Here is a 16,357-nt window from a genome sequence, read left to right on the forward strand (position 1 = left end):
CAAATTTTGCTCAAACGGCAAATAAATGGTAGAAAAATTCATCAATAAAACCTCACCGAGAAATAGAATGAAACTAGTATGGTAGGATAGCTGCCTTTGACTACAGTAAAAACCATACAAGTTTCATTCTATTTTTCGATGAGGATTTTTTGATGTTTTTTTTTTATAAATGTGGTCGTACTGCAAAAACTAAATAAGTCATCCGTTCGGACACAGGAAATTGCCAACATGAGATTTGGCCGACCACCTTTATCTTACTGTCCACAAAGGCAGCTATCCTACCATACGTTTCATTCTATTTTTCGATGAGGTTTATTTTGATGAATTTTTGTACCACTTTTTTTGCCATTTGCACAAAATTTGCTAAGTTAAGCCGCGGCCAACCAAGAGCAGTTGAAGTTACTATCGGCATTTACTATTACTATTACTAAGCCGAAAGTTAGCTACCCCCACAGAGTAGGTATTTTTAATTTTTTTATCAGGTGGGTTTCAAGCAGCCGGCCACCGGACTATAAGAGCTCATTGCTGTTACTTGGCTATACATTAAATGTAAGATATTTTCAGGCCACGATCAGTGGTAGACGCAGGAGCTTTTTCACAAATTTCTTGAAACATGTCCTGCTCGCCAGGTTTGGAAGTTAAGACCTAAAATATTTGAAAAAGGGCACACTAATGGCGTAATCCTTATGGATATTGGCAGGATGACGTTTAATATAAATAAGTAACCACCGTTGACCACGAACGCTGTAAAGGGTTCGAAACGTCGGGATGTATTATAAGTTCAATATACCTACGCGCTATAATCCGTTTTCATGGTTTTATTTCATGAGTAACTATCGAATCAGAAACACGGAACTATGCTCCAGAACTAGAGTTGCAGATGTAGGCGTCAAGACCGCTAAGCTTAAGTGGGACTGGGCGGGACATGTCTGTCATTGATAGGTATGTAACCGGGAGCGATAGCAAGTAAAACGACCGCTTGCATTGACGTCTGATTTATTACTGGCTTGGTAGGTAGATCACAAAACAAGCATACAGATCATATCCTCCATCATTAATTTGGGAACCTGTTAAACAAACAAACACTAATTAACAGGTGCTTAAACTTAAAAATACTTCTTAAAATCTACGTTGACCCTAGGACGCAAGCGTTGTTTGGCGGACGGCAAATCCTCATTATCATCAGCCGTGTTATGAGAATCAGCGACATGAGGCATTTCTCGTTCACCCTCTGTGTTAGCGTCCTCACAGTCATTCCACACCTCCCTTCCCTCTGCGGTTTCATTATTCTCACTTAACTCAATTTCTGGGAGCTCTCCGGTCGGTTCATGTTCAATGGTAGCCGAAGGTGGAGCAGGTGGGGGTGAAATTGATTGTGACTGTGACGTAACGGTTTCACTTATTAAATCGGAATTTCGTTCCGTGCCCTGACGCTTAAACATTTGGTCAACATGACGAACACATTCGGTATTATAATCAGCTACAAATACGCTATACATTCTACGGCCTATTGAATTTAGCACTTTTCCTTTTACCCAACTTTCTTTTCTATCAATATACCATCTAATCCATACTAAATCGCCGGTGCAAAATTGCCGACTAATATCAGAGGCTTCTTGCAACAAAAATGTTGGGTCATTATCTTTTGGCAGTAATAAGTCTAATCGTGTCCTTAATTCGCGACCAAACATTAATTTTGCAGGGGTCGCCCCCGTAGACGTATGTACAGTATTTCGGTATGTGAACAAATATTCCCGTAAGGAGTCATGTACCGTTTGTACTGGCAAATTTTCTTTTAATATTGATTTTAATATTTTTTTACAAATTTTTACACTTATTTCGGCCTGGCCGTTACTACATGGGTGATAGATAGGAGACGTCATGTGTTTAATACCATTACTGGAACAAAATTCTCTGAATTCCGCGGAAGCAATTTTTACGTCATTGTCAGATACAAGCAAGTTAGGGATGCCAAAACATGAAAATATTTGCTTTAACTTGCCAATTAATGCCTTAGTTGCCGTTCCGTTTTCCATATGACAACACTCTATCCATTTACTGAACGCATCTACCAGTATCAAATACGTTCTAGAACCGATTACCATATAGTCGATGTGAACGCGTTGGAAGGGTGCGCCCGGGCGCGGCCACGACGCGGGCGGCGCTCTCGCCGGCGCGGCGCGCATCATGGCGCACGTCGCGCACGAGCCGGCCCTCTGCTCGATATCGTTATCTATGCCTGGCCACCACATCCTACTTCGTGCATTACTTTTCATTTTTACAATTCCTAGATGTGAACTGTGCAATTCATCTAATATGCGTACCCTGAGTGCTGCGGGAACCACGACCTTGTGGCCCCGCAATAAGCACCCATTTTCATACTGTAAATCTGCCTTATTGCGGAAATAAGGAAGTATCAACGTACATTTGATTATCCTAGGCCAGCCCCGTTGCATGTACTTAATAACGGTTTGTAATTCATTATCAATTTCGGTCGCTTGCTGAATGTCTTTATGTAAAACGGCTGGTGAACATGAATTCAAAAACTTTAATGAGGAATAGGTGTCATGCTCATGATCACTTTTGCAACAAGTATCCGCTAACGGTGCGCGAGAAAAATAATCGGCCACTACATTGTTATCGCCCGACGTATATTGCACATTGTAATTGTAAGCGGATAAAATTATTGCGTACCTTTGTAACCGCAGCGCTGTCGTCATTGAAATTCCCGTTTTATTATTAAATATAGATATCAACGGTTTGTGGTCAGTTTTCAAAATAAATGGATCGCTTCGACCGTACAAATACTGGTGAAATTTTTTTACTCCAAATATTATAGCCGTCGCTTCTTTGTGAAGTTGACTATAATTTTTTTCACTAGCCGAAAGTGACCTTGACGCAAAAGCGAGCGGCCGCTCGACTCCGGTGACGTCACGTTGACTAAGTACCGCTCCTAAGCCTGAGGGTCCCGCATCTACCCCCAAAACCAATTGTGCCATGGGGTCAAAATGGGCCAGGACTCTCTCCGAAGCCAACTCTCGTTTGACGCGTTGCGCAGCCTCTCGCTGACGCACACCCCACTCCCACTGAGCTTTCGCTCCGAGCAAATCGTATAAGGGTCGCAACACACTGGACGCATTAGGGATGAAATTCCTATAATAATTAATCATCCCCACCAAACGCCTAACTTCTGCCACATTGGTAGGATCAGGCGAGTCCAATATGGCCTTGACTTTAGCGAAACTACTTTGCAAACCACTTTTACTAATTGAGTAGCCGAGATAAGTTACAGAGTTTTGGAAAAACTCGCATTTTTCCTTTTGCAATCTAAGCCCTGCTTCATTTAACCTATGCAACACTTTTTTTAAACGATCCAGATGTGTTATTTTATCGGGGCCGGTAACACAGATGTCGTCGAGCCAACAACTTACTCCATCGATACCTGAAAGTAACATCTCCATAGACTTCTGAAATATAGCAGGTGCATTGGCCAATCCATACACAAGACGAGTGTATTTATACAAACCTTTCTGTGTATTGATGGTCGTGAGCTCTTGTGACTCGTCACTTAGTACAAATTGATTATAAGCGTTTTTTAAATCTATTTTGCTATAATGTTCACCCCCTCCTATTTTTGCAAATACTTCCTCTATTTTCGGTAGGGGATATGTATCAATAATCAGGTCTTTGTTGAGGGTCACCGAGAAATCGCCCGCAATCCTAACTTTTCCGTTTTCTTTTAATACCGGTACGATAGGGGTGGCATATTGTGAACAACTAACCGGTACCAAAATACCTAAACTGACTAATCTATCTAACTCACGTTCAACTTGCCCTTTTAATGCGAATGGAACTGCGCGAGGCTTAAAAAATTTCGGAACACTGTTAGGCTTTAATTGTAAATGTACTTTTAATTTATTAAACGTCCCTAACTCGTCTTGCCACAACTCGGGATATTGTTCCAATAATGAAGCCACATCGCCGTCAGCTGATAAGTTTTTATTGTTTACATTTTGCGTTAATGTCAAGTTAAATGCGGACATAAATTCCTTCCTAATAGGGGCGGGCCTCCGTTTTTGACTACAAAAACTCTTAATTCCTTAGTCTGTCCATTATAGGTCATGTGACATAAAAAAAAACCCAGAGGTTGAATTTTATGTCCGTCATACAAACACATCCTAATATCACTATCTAACAATTTATACCCTGAAAACATGTGATTATATAACTTTTCTGAAATAACACAGGTAGCAGACCCGCAATCAAGTTCCATTTGTAATTGTTGATTGCCAATTAATACATTTAATTCTATCGGCTTAGTAATTACATACCTTAAGTTAAACATTTGACATTCCTCACAATCATCTACCTCGCTGCGATTCAACGACGACGATTCGCCAGCGGAAACGTTATGCACTCGCGCACTTTCACCACAAACTTTCTTTAAGTGACCCTTTTTGCCGCACTTTTGACACTTATACGATTTATAACGACAATTGATTTCCGCGTGATTTTTCATTCCGCAAACCGTACACTGCTCGGACGTCGAGCGTGGATCCCGCTGACCGCTGCCGCTCGCGCTGGCGCGACCGCGCGCGCCTCTCGCGCCACCGCGATATCCACCCTCCGTTTGCGCTCTAAAAACGGGCTCCTCCTTTATTGTCGTTAATTTCGCTTCTCGGGCACTCTCCGTCTGTTCTGCCAACTCTAAAGCCTTGGCAAACGTTAATGATGATGGCCTTTGCTCGAATAGTTTATCGCGCACGGAACCTGAGCCCAGACCAAGCACGAAACGATCCCTAAGGTTCGTCTCCAGGGCAGAATCAAAATCGCAATAACTTGCCAGACCTCTTAATCTTGCCGCCCATTCGCTTAACGTTTCGCCTGCACTCTTCATCGCTCCGAAAAATTTCGCCTTATCCGCAAAAGTACACTGCTTTTGTTTGAAATGTCCATCGAGTAATAAAACCAGCGCGTCATAGGTTAAAGAATCTACCTCCGTCGGATGAGCTAAATTGCGCACTAACCGATAACTTTCATCCGACAATTGAGTAATCGTGATGGCACTTTTTTTCACTGCATCCGATATACCGTTCACGAGAAAAAACTTCGTTAACCGGCTCTTGAATATCGCCCACTCGGTAGTCTTATGATCGAAAATAGGCAAATTTCCTAAATACGACTGCGACATGATTTAAACGCGCGAAATATCCTCGTTAGCCAGATGATAGGTATGTAACCGGGAGCGATAGCAAGTAAAACGACCGCTTGCATTGACGTCTGATTTATTACTGGCTTGGTAGGTAGATCACAAAACAAGCATACAGATCACGCATGCACCCGGAAAGGTGGGCCAAAATGGTTACTGAGTGGGACCCACGGAGCACCATAGACGGTGCAGGCCGGGGTTCAGGCAAAAAGGAGATGGCGGGACGACTTGGACGCATTCTATCCCAAATGGTGGGAAAATGCCGATGACAGGGTCGAGTGGAGAAAACGAGGGGAGGCCTTTGCCCAGCAGTGGGACACCAAAGTAGGCTAATAAAATAAAAAATGTACCTAATAACATGATATCGGAGAGAAATTGATAGAATTTTCTTGCACAATTTATCTGTAGGTTCCGAAATGCAAAAACTTATTATGTTTTAAACTTTTGACCAAATCGGATTGACCTCTCGCAAAATTTTACAATTTCGCATCAAGATTAGAAACAAAAACTGCCTTTAGAAATAGGTACTTTCTTACATTACTTAGATACTTATTCCCCTTTTTAATCTTCGTGCGATTTAAGAATAGCCGTGGACTCATGAAAGTTTGATGATTGAAAAAGTCCGGCTCAATATGAAGAATTTGATAATAAAGTTTTTTATTACATCGTTCGCGCTCCGTCTGCTATTTCTCCAGCTAAGCCTTGCTTATTCAGAATGCAATCGTCTTTATTCTACAGCTAGTAAACCTTGGGCATCCTAAGAAGCTTCAGACCCTGCTCGACCACCGTACATTTAATCAGTTTTTCACATCTTTGTTATTACGTTTTTATACTGAATTTAACGAACTGTTTAATGTAAAAAAGGCGTTCATAATATTATGCTGTTTTTCTAAGTCATAGCTTGATACAAATATTCCACACAGCATGTTGTATTTACATACCAAGTCTTTATGTTATATACCTAATTTTAATTCTTTTTTAATTTTTATTGCAAATGTAATATGAATCAATGTTGGCTGGAATAAATGTTTTTATTATTATTATTTATAATGACACCAACACTTTGTTCCATTCAAGTGGATGCAAAGTCAGCTACAACGGACTAGGTAATGTTATGTATGTATTGCAACTCCAGCATGCATGGTCATCGACCCTGCGCCTGCGGCCGCGATCAAGAGCGGCGCACACGCAGACGCCGCCGGCGCCGCGCCGCGCCGCGACGCGCCAGCTGCCAGACATGTCAAATGTGTGATACGACATGACAGCCCGATAAGAAGATACGCGCTTATAACTAAACTCTAATAGGAGCGTAAATGGGTAAAACAACTAACAATTTTAGGCGTTATGATTATTTATATCAAAAATTCTTAATTTTATATTTATAGACAGTCCTATCGACAAAAACATCCTGCATCCTGTCTTATTTATATTCCAAAATCACTGAGTTTATATCTCAACGAAATAAGTAAATCTGCTATCAAACCGCAATAAAAACATCGGTCGTCCAAATCAACATGTGGTTCTCGGATCCGTCTGTCCGTGTCCGTGTCCGTGTTTACGCTAGATTTGGACGGTATTTGTTTCGTAACGGCCCAGTTTACTTGGTAAATAAATATTCATAATCTATTTATGAAGCCGCGGCCGTTTAACCCACTTTAATGGCCGACAAAGCTGCCAAACTGTCGGAAAACACAAAGACCGAAGCTTTTAACCGATTTCCTAACCGATCCAGATCGTATTGCTGTCGCCGCGTCGATATGATAAATATCATTTTAAATTTTTACTACCATATACATTTTATAACGCTTTTAACAACTGGTAGGTACATTTGACGTCAAAGATATGTTTTTGTTTTTCTACGTTAGATTTATTTTATTTTTATTTATGTTACGTTATTTGGCGTTGTGGATGTGGGCGTGAAGGACGCTAAGCTAAAATGGGACTGGACAGGGCACATCTGCCGAATGCACCCAGAACGCTGGGCCAAATTAGCCACGGACTGGATCCCACAGGATGGATCTCGGGGCAGAGGCAGACCCAAACGGAGATGGCGGGATGACCTCGATACATTCTGTGTGGAGTGGCGGGAATGTGCTTTGGATAGAGCCAAAGATAGATATAACTCCGTAATAGATGGATACAGTCTAAGGAAAAAACGTGCCTCGAAAATCACGAAAATTTGATTCTCGATCAAATGGCGCCACTACCTTTGGCCTACTCTCGTATAGAGGGCGTTGACGGTTTCGTTTGTTATTTAACAATTTTAACGCATATCAGTGGAAGGACATGGGTCAACATCATCAAAAAATAATTAATGCAAATAAAAAAATCATTTATCCATATTTAAATACATTTTATCGTATTTTTATAAATATTTATTTTTAGTTTTAAAGTGTGTCGACAGATGGCAGTGAATTTACTGGGGTTACAAAATTTACTATGACAGTACCGCTCTAGTATAAGTTACTCTATGGATAGAGCCAAGTGGCGGGAAAGAGGGGAGGCCTTTGCCCAACAGTGGTACACACTAACAGGCTAATAAAATAAAATAAAATAATAAAACAAAAATATTAAATTGCTGACGTCCGACCTCAATTTTCTGGTGCTACTTCCTGCTACTATATATCGTCCTCCACATCGATTTCGATGGCAGCGACCCCAATAAGGAGGATTTATTTCTCTTGTATAGTATGCTATACAGTGTACTCTATTACAATCAAACTACAAGTCTGTCTTAAATTTTAAGCGTTCAAAGTCAAGGCGAATGCCACTATAATTAATGATACGTCTGAGTTTATTTAAATAAATAAGGCAACCCGTTCCTGCCGGAAGCATCCCAGCCACCCGACCTTCGGGTTTGGTCGACATTCCGCACTAACGATACGGACGGACGGACATTCTCCAGTTATCGCTGGACGTTGGACTTGACACGCCGTGGCCGTAATGGCTAGGACCTTTAATGTATTCGTAATCCGTAACTGACGTTCAAAATGCCAGTATCTGACACGCTTTGTGTATTTACCGGGTCGTATAGGTTAAATATTATTTACTCGTAATATCTCTATAACTTAAAATTTTTCATCTCTGTTATATGATTATATCAAATTTTCCGAATTAATGTAACTACCTATTTATTGTTTCCTATAAATTGAAATAGCCACAGGGATTTCTTATATCCGCACGCAACCATACGATTGATATATTGAGTTGTCCTTATAGAGAAAATGTATTGTTTCAATTTGTTTCCTTTTATATCATGACATGTTAATAGGCAGATTTAGATGAGGCTTACATTAAAGTGAGATCTGTTTAATGAAGATTATTTTAAAAGGCAATATCTAAAGTGGGATCAGATATTTTGGAACGTCCTTGATTGTAAGTAATGATGTGTTGATGGCTACGTTTACGAAGCGTCTGCACTATCTTGAGACCTGGTGGAGCAACTTTAGGCCAAATTTCTAAAGCAACAATCGAGTTTTGTATCAGCCGTGGACTTTGGTATCGAGACGGAATCATATTAAGTCGATTGTAATCTCGAGACAACATCTTGTAAGTCTAGTAGTATTAATACTCTCCCTGCCTCCAACTAAACGTAGCAAAAATAACAAATTAAATCTACCTTCTTATAGTGCACTTAATCCTCTCTACTTGTCTAGATATAGTTAGCAGTAGAAGTGGTAAGCTGTTCAATAAGCTCTTAGCACAACTTTATTGTCAAGAGACTTAGAGGAAGACAATGTTGAACCTCACACCCGTTATTAACTTCTGCTGCTGACTTATATATGATATATGGGCTTTTGGTTTTGGTCCCGAATCTTCGTTGAACTGCAGAACACATTTTATAATCATAATAAATGGGCCCTAAATCATTACAGCGATTGCGCCGATAGCATGTGACGGTGACGTGAGCAAACTAGCGGCAATAAAGAATCCTGCTTGCATACAAATTACAAATCAGCCCTGACTCAGCGGTCAACGCACGAAATTGAAATTTCGGCCTCGACGCGCGCGCACCTTCAACAAACATTTTGTACTACGCGACCGTATCACTAGTATAATCTGACCTGCAACCTCACCAACATGAGCTGACCATTGTTTATCGATACACGTTAATCTAAAAGTAAATAAGTTTTTGGCAAAAATTAAATTTTTGGTAAGTACAAGTTTTTATCGCTGACTGTACTTTTCTTTCCACAGGCTACTAATACTCGTCGAGACAATTCTAAAAACCCCAAACACGATTAAGTTGCCACCTCCTGTCTCCATCATCAGATCAGCTCGATGGTACCTAAATATTGCATTGTCACCCGATTTACATGTGTGCAATGCAAACTTTCAGCTTCATTGGAAACCGGTAAGTAGGTCAAATTTAACAAGCAAGATCTGACCCGTACAAACATTATGTATTAGTTACATACATACATCATACATACATACCTAATACTTACTTACGTAGGTATATTAAAAGTAGGTAGGTGTATTAGTTTTGTTTGTTACTAACATTTCTATGGACTAATTATGTCTTATACAAATAAATTTGAATTGCATTGAATTGAATATTGCAAGTTAATAAAAATCTTGTAAAATGGCTCTCCCTGGGATTCTGAGTGAGATGCCAAGAAAATTTGCATGTTCATTACTTAACTTTTGATTGGTATTTTCTTGTAAACAATTGTCAATTTAATTTAGCCCCATGGAGAATTCAAACAGTATATGTATGTAATGACAGGTCAGACTACACAAGTTTTTAGGCGATGCGCATGAGTAGCGCAACAAGTGGCACAAGCGTAAGCGCCGGCGAAAGTGTAAACACCATAAACTTCGTATTCGGGGAATAATGATGTTAGACCAGGAAATAAATGCTCAAAAAAAGTTGTAGAGAGAAATGCTGGAAACATAATTTTTGACTCCGTAACTTTGTTTGGACTAGTTAGAAGGTGAACATATCAAGTCCCCGGCCATAGCCCTTGAGCCGGGGGGAGGGGGGTTTGAAGGTCCCGTTTTTCGGTTTTTGGATTATATCTCGGAAACTATGCATCTTAGTTTAGTGTTCAGCTTCCTTTTATGTTTAGTGGCTTTCTATCAGCGAAGGGTCCTTATGCTTCATGTGCATAAGCACCATTCCATCAGAAAAGCCCTTTGTACATAAGGACCTCTCTGATAGAAACCCACATATGAACTTGCTATTTCGGTTATGGTACTAGAGAACATGGATGCAAAGTTTAAACCCATTCACATTTATAAAAGTATAAAATTTTGAAAGAAGGCCTCAAACTTAAGAACCGGGCCTTCTTTGGCGCTGGTACTTTAGGTACTGTTTTATAGGGATATCCTATAGGACTAATTATAATTAGTCACAAAGGAGGCTTAAAAAAGCTCTTTAGCTCACACTGAGCTTTAAATCTCAACTTGCACTTTAGCCTTTTGCATTTGCATGTAGCCACTTGCAGTTGAAGATCTCAACAACACTTGAAGGGTTCTGGCACTCTTGCTGCGCCACTTACAGTCACTAGGGACGTTACGTAGCCAAAGCCGTAGCTAAAGCGTTCGTAAGAGTAATGTCAACTTGCCTTTTCATTCAGCGTGGCTGTATGCAAACAGAAGGGCGACAAGTACACATTTCCCTCTGTATTGTTAGCACACCTCCCCCCGGGGGAGAAAAGCTGCATGTTTCACAAAACATTTTGTTTCGACTTGATCGAAGGTCAGCCTTATACTGGTCCGTATATCCTGAAGCCACTTTAGCAATATGATCATCGCAGTCGGTTAAACGTGTGCAAATACTGATAAAATAAGAGGGCCGGTTGCGGCGCCCAGCCCCCGCGCTGCGTCAACAGCAGCAACTTACAGCACCCTTAGATATGACAGGGATAGCCTGGGCCTGGGTACTTACCAGGTAAATAAAACAAGGTTCTCCGAACTGGTGGCTCAAACATGATAAAGACCTATTGAAACTAATAAACAGAATCGTACCGTAAACAAAGCTATTGATAGTTGAATACTTCTTAAAATTTTACTATCAACAAGACAAGTGAAAGTTCGTAAACTTTATTTATAACGTGATAAAATAAAATATTAAAATTGGCAACTTCAGCGTACGTATCTATTTATTATTAGTTGTGTCCATCGATGCGTGTTATTAAACCATCCCCGATTACTTAACTCCATGCGTGTATTATAAATGACCCATATTATGCAGATTGAGACACGATGTTTTATTTTAAACATCCATTCAAACGGTTGTATAATATAAACCGTGCGTTGTGCTCACTGATCCCGCGCACGTCGCTTCACTCACGTAAACATTCCTGCTCGAATATCCTGCGTTTGGCCAGCTATTTATAGTTTTCATTAATAGTTGAACTTGTGTCGCAGACACCCCGACTCCCTTTAGTAACTAGCTCATATCTCCATAATACATTAATAACTACAATGCAGCTAACTGCTTTTGTAGTCGCACTGTTGCATTTGCAAATAAGCTGCTATAAATTAAGCACTCAAACCAGATTATGTCTTCCGTGGCACGTGCAAACATACTCACACATTCAAGAATTCTCCATTCGGTTTGTACCATGCACCCTGCGTCCCGACTAGTGAGTGTATATGTATAGTAATGTGATTATAGTGTTATGCACCTAACGTAGGTAGTTAATGTGCAAATATTTCCCTCTCTCTGCAAATACAATAATAAACATTTGTTAATGTGCAAAATTTACGAATATTGCAACAAACATCATTGTTGTGTACACAAACTCACTCAGCAGGAGCTCTTTCTTTGCAGGAGCAAGTGAGCTACATAAATGTGCTATAAATAATAACTAATTAGATTCTGTCGTCTTTCTCGTGTAATATACATAACTATTGCATGATTTTTTTATTCTGTTACCTTCCTTTTCGACTAACCGTAACTTGCATTACCAATTAGGCATCGATTCTCAGAATTATATTTCAGTCACAACCAACTCAATGTTTTGTAAAACTAAAAGCATCACACGGGGCAACTGTATTGAACACGCGACTTCCATTCGCCTCAGCAAAGAAAAGGTGACAGTCAAACAAGCCTTAAGCTGTCAATCAGAATGTCCCGTCAGTATCTTCACGCCGCCCGAGTGAACACGCCCTAACCAAACACTAAATATATTTACGAGGGCTGCTGCATTAAACATCGGCCCAGTCGTTCCAACGCTTCATAAAACTGATTTATTCTGAACCGAACTACCGAGCTTTATATTTATCGGCAACTCGTGTTTGTATTTTGGCGTGAATTTCGGCCGCTTAATGATGCAAGTTTAGCTGCTCTATCACCTTCAAATGTCGATGGCACCATGTTTAAAGACCTCTGAGATCCTGTTCTTCCGACTGCCGAATGCAAAAGTAAACCCGAGTGGCAACGGTGGTGATTGGTAATGTTTCTTGTTGTTGTCTAACATGCCGGGAAGGATACTTAGAATTCCTGAAAATTGTAACACGACCCACGCTTTGAATAGACCCACGCTTTTCCAGGATTGTAATCCATCCAGGTCGGTGTTTGGTTTCGGTTGCGCAGTGTCCGTCGTTGATTTATCGTCGGGAGTATTTCCAAGCGGCTCCATCACCGCGATTCAGCGGCGCCGACGCATTAATGGCGACGGAAGATGTGTCAATTATAGACCCTACGAACTTAAGTCGAATTTTTATTCGGGTTTCATAATGGCACACGTTTTGAACTCTAAAACTCTGAGCGTCCGAGTTTTGACTTCTAGGACGGTACGCAAATGTAGGTACAATAAGAAATAGCAATCAATAGGAAAATGAAAATTAGGGGAAAATTATAATTTAGTATCTTGTCTATTATTTCGCAGCAAAGCTTTACATCTAAACCCATGTCATCCAAAAAAAAAGAACTTTTCTTTTTTTCTTTTCTTATGACGATCTTCGTCTCAAGTGTAAGTAGGTACTAGTAGTCCATCATTCGGACTTTTTTGTTGATTTTTAACCGACTACTTGGTTTGTCATGGGCGGCACTATCATTTAGATTTTAGAGCTTCAAGCAAACAAACAAAACCAAGTATTCGGTCAAAAATCAACAACGAAGTCCGAATGATGGGCTACTAGTACACTCTTGAGACGAAAATCGTCTTATAGAAAAAAAATTTTTTTTTTTTTCAGGATGAAATGGGTTTAGATATAAAGCTGATTGAAAATATTAGGCAAGATACTAAATTATAATTATACTACACAATTGTATTTTTTTTTGTAGGTTGTTACGTTTTTATAAGAATTTCCGCGAGGTAGTAAAAAAAACGATTTTCAGCGATTTTTTTATACTTCCAATATTATTTAAGTAAAGGTTACAGTTAATTTTGAAACAATGTCAAGTAATGCAGAAGAATTATAAAAAAAGATCCAATATAAATGATATAAAGTTATAGCTTTTCCCTAATTTTCATTTTCCTATTGACTGCTATTATATTATATATTGCACACAGCTGTAATAGTTAAGAGGCCGTAGTCGATTTTGGAGCAAAAATTTAAATTTATAGATTTAGTCGTTGAAATTATCCACGTTTTGTTACGTAATATCTAAATAACAAGTATTGGTTTCTATTAGCACGTTTTCTCATCTTGCCTTATAATAATGAGGTCGCGATAGTGCGTCACCGGTAATATATGTAGAGAAGGGTTAGTTTTTAAAAATTCGTCATAAAATTATGGTGGTAAATTATACAAATTGATGTATAAGAATAGTTTCAGCAAATGTTGTAGATAGTTCAAGTATCCAAATTACGTTGAACTTAAGTCGATTTTCAGAGAAATTGTTACTTGTTTTGAAGTAATTTCTGGAGAAAATTGAATTCGTTTATCTTTCATTTCCTCGAACTCATATATATAAGTCATATATATAACAAAAATGTAATCTGATAAAGGTCAAATACAGAATACGTGTAATACAAATTTACCATTTTTAGCAGTCCAAACTTTACGAAATTTACAAATAAGAGCGACAAAATCAGTGCTTTACGCGCGTTTACCTAAACGTCCTTCAGAAAAAAAATCATTACTAATTTAGTGAGTATGTTTTCAAAAAATTGATCTGATAAAAGGCAAGATAAGGAGACGTGCTAATAGAAACCAGTACTTGTTATTTCAATTTGGTAACAAAAGGTGTACAATTTCATCGACTAAATCTATCAATTTTACATTTTTGCGACTAAAATCGACACCGGCCTCTTAGAGTGAAGAATACCACGCACCTACCTACTCGTCCATACAAAAAGAGAAAATAGTTTCCCACTAATGTAATTAGTAAATATTTACCATTCTCCAATTTCTCCATGATTTTTTAGTACGTTATTGACACAACGAAAGACTAGGTTTATAGGTTTTTCTTTTTTTTTTCAAAATTTCCTTTTTTTTAAATGCGAAACCTGTAAACCTAGGTTTACACCTAGAATATATTATGCTGAATCGACATCAAAATCAAAGTGATTTGTTAAGATTTAGTTAGTGGAAACCGTTTTCCCCCGAAATAGAAATTCAAAAAAGTACCTAGGATCGCAAATATTCGCAAAGCTATTCTTCCTTCTTAACGCTGCTAGTTTAGAATTTTGCCACCGTTTCAGTTCAAGGGCAAGACGTTCATATATAGAGTGGAGCTTGGGTATAAAATAACATTTTAGAGAACATTTGATTCTCTTGAAATGAGCCAGCTATTTTCAGAAGAGTCAGCGCTTCTTAAAGCTTTTATTTTATGCGTTTTATGCGGAAATTCTATGAGTAAAGCTTGACGGTTGTTATGAAGTGCAGAGAGACGGCTCGCGTAGACGAGTGTCTGGCCATCGTGTCCGTCGTTACGGATGTAACACGCAGGCAAGTCGTATCGTCGTCTAGCGGCTAATTAATAAACGTCTAGCGGGCGATAAAAATATGCCAGTTACGAGCTGGCTGAGGAGATGTGGCTTCCATCAGCGACCGTTAGAACACTAATAGACGTGTTGTTACTGTTGTTCAAGGGCCATGCCATAGTTTAACGATGAGGCTGCTAGCCAGTAAAGATTCGGCCTCAACCGCTTTTCTATGTGTCATTCCTGAGAATGTTTACTTTATCTATTTGTAAATGTAAGAATTCATGGTCATGGATAAATACTTGAGGGTGGAACACATCATCCACAACTCATCCCTCGATTTATACAGTATATTACAAAATTAAGATTGATTGGTTAATAACAATTGGGAGCTAATAGAGTATTGCCACCACACGCATTTCCGACTCTAATAGATATGGATACCGCGTAAACTAGAATAGTTATAAGAAGGTAACTACGACAAGAGGGATAATAGGACGAAAAAGAAACTGAAATATTACACTGGTGACTGTCGTTATTATTCAGGATCCTGCAAAACCTTTGACATATTTAATGCTGCATGATAATAGGAAACTGCTTGTCAGTGGTTTTGAAATATTTAAGTTATTTTCAGAGTTTAATCGTTGCCGAACCGCACCGGTTGTAATACGAATAGCTCCGTAATTAGCCTCCCGGCCAAAAACGACAACTTTTTGCAGGTAAGCACGCAGACGTGCTTGATGTCGGTTCCGCTAGGTTTAGCTGAAGTCTGAGCGCGCGCGGCATGCGTGTCGTGTCGGTAATTATACCACAGACGACAAGTGTCGCACCGGCGATTAGCCTATTTATACTCCTTCCTGGATTACCATGATCGTTGCTCATTAACGGCGACTTCAGATGGGAACTGCTAAAGCGATACTGATGCAGCGTTGCGATAGCGGAATATAGACGATGTATGTCGCTGCCATATTACTTGATAGTGACCGACAATAAATAAAAAAGAACTTAATAGGCCCATGACTGTAACCGCTGTTGCCAAGACACTGGTGACTTAGGATAGGTTACTTACAGTCACCAAACAGTCCGTTTCTCTTAAAACATTCGCTAATAAAATGTTATTGTACATAATATATCCAGTTGACCAAATAATGGTTGGGAAATTTTATAGTTCACTGCTTGTTTTTTTTTTGACATGGATGTAACCTAATATTATCCATTAATGGAAATAAATGATTTAAGTTCACTGCTGAAGTAGCGTTGATCTGTCCGTCAATTACCTATGGTTAGTGCAGTTATTACGTACAATACATATAGGAATGCTTGT

The 16,357-nt window shown here is 39.3% G+C and overlaps 1 protein-coding gene across 1 annotated transcript; it reads right to left on the reverse strand.

Moving 5' to 3' along the window:
- Window positions 1–981: 981 nt before the first annotated feature.
- Window positions 982–5,311, reverse strand: LOC134742287 (uncharacterized). Its single transcript, XM_063675337.1, has 2 exons — window positions 4,332–5,311; window positions 982–1,067 (listed from the first exon to the last, which is right to left on the reverse strand). The coding sequence occupies exons 1-2, from the start codon at window positions 5,189–5,191 to the stop codon at window positions 1,055–1,057; spliced, it is 873 nt and encodes a 290-aa protein (XP_063531407.1). The 5' UTR covers window positions 5,192–5,311; the 3' UTR covers window positions 982–1,054.
- Window positions 5,312–16,357: the final 11,046 nt, after the last annotated feature.

Source organism: Cydia strobilella, chromosome 6 (assembly GCF_947568885.1).
Source record: "Cydia strobilella chromosome 6, ilCydStro3.1, whole genome shotgun sequence".
In the NCBI taxonomy this organism is placed as follows: Eukaryota; Metazoa; Arthropoda; class Insecta; order Lepidoptera; family Tortricidae; genus Cydia; species Cydia strobilella.

Coding starts and splice junctions, on each gene's coding strand:
- LOC134742287 (XM_063675337.1), bottom strand. CDS start 5,191: ATGTCGCAGTCGTATTTAGGAAATTTGCCTATTTTCGATCATAAGACT.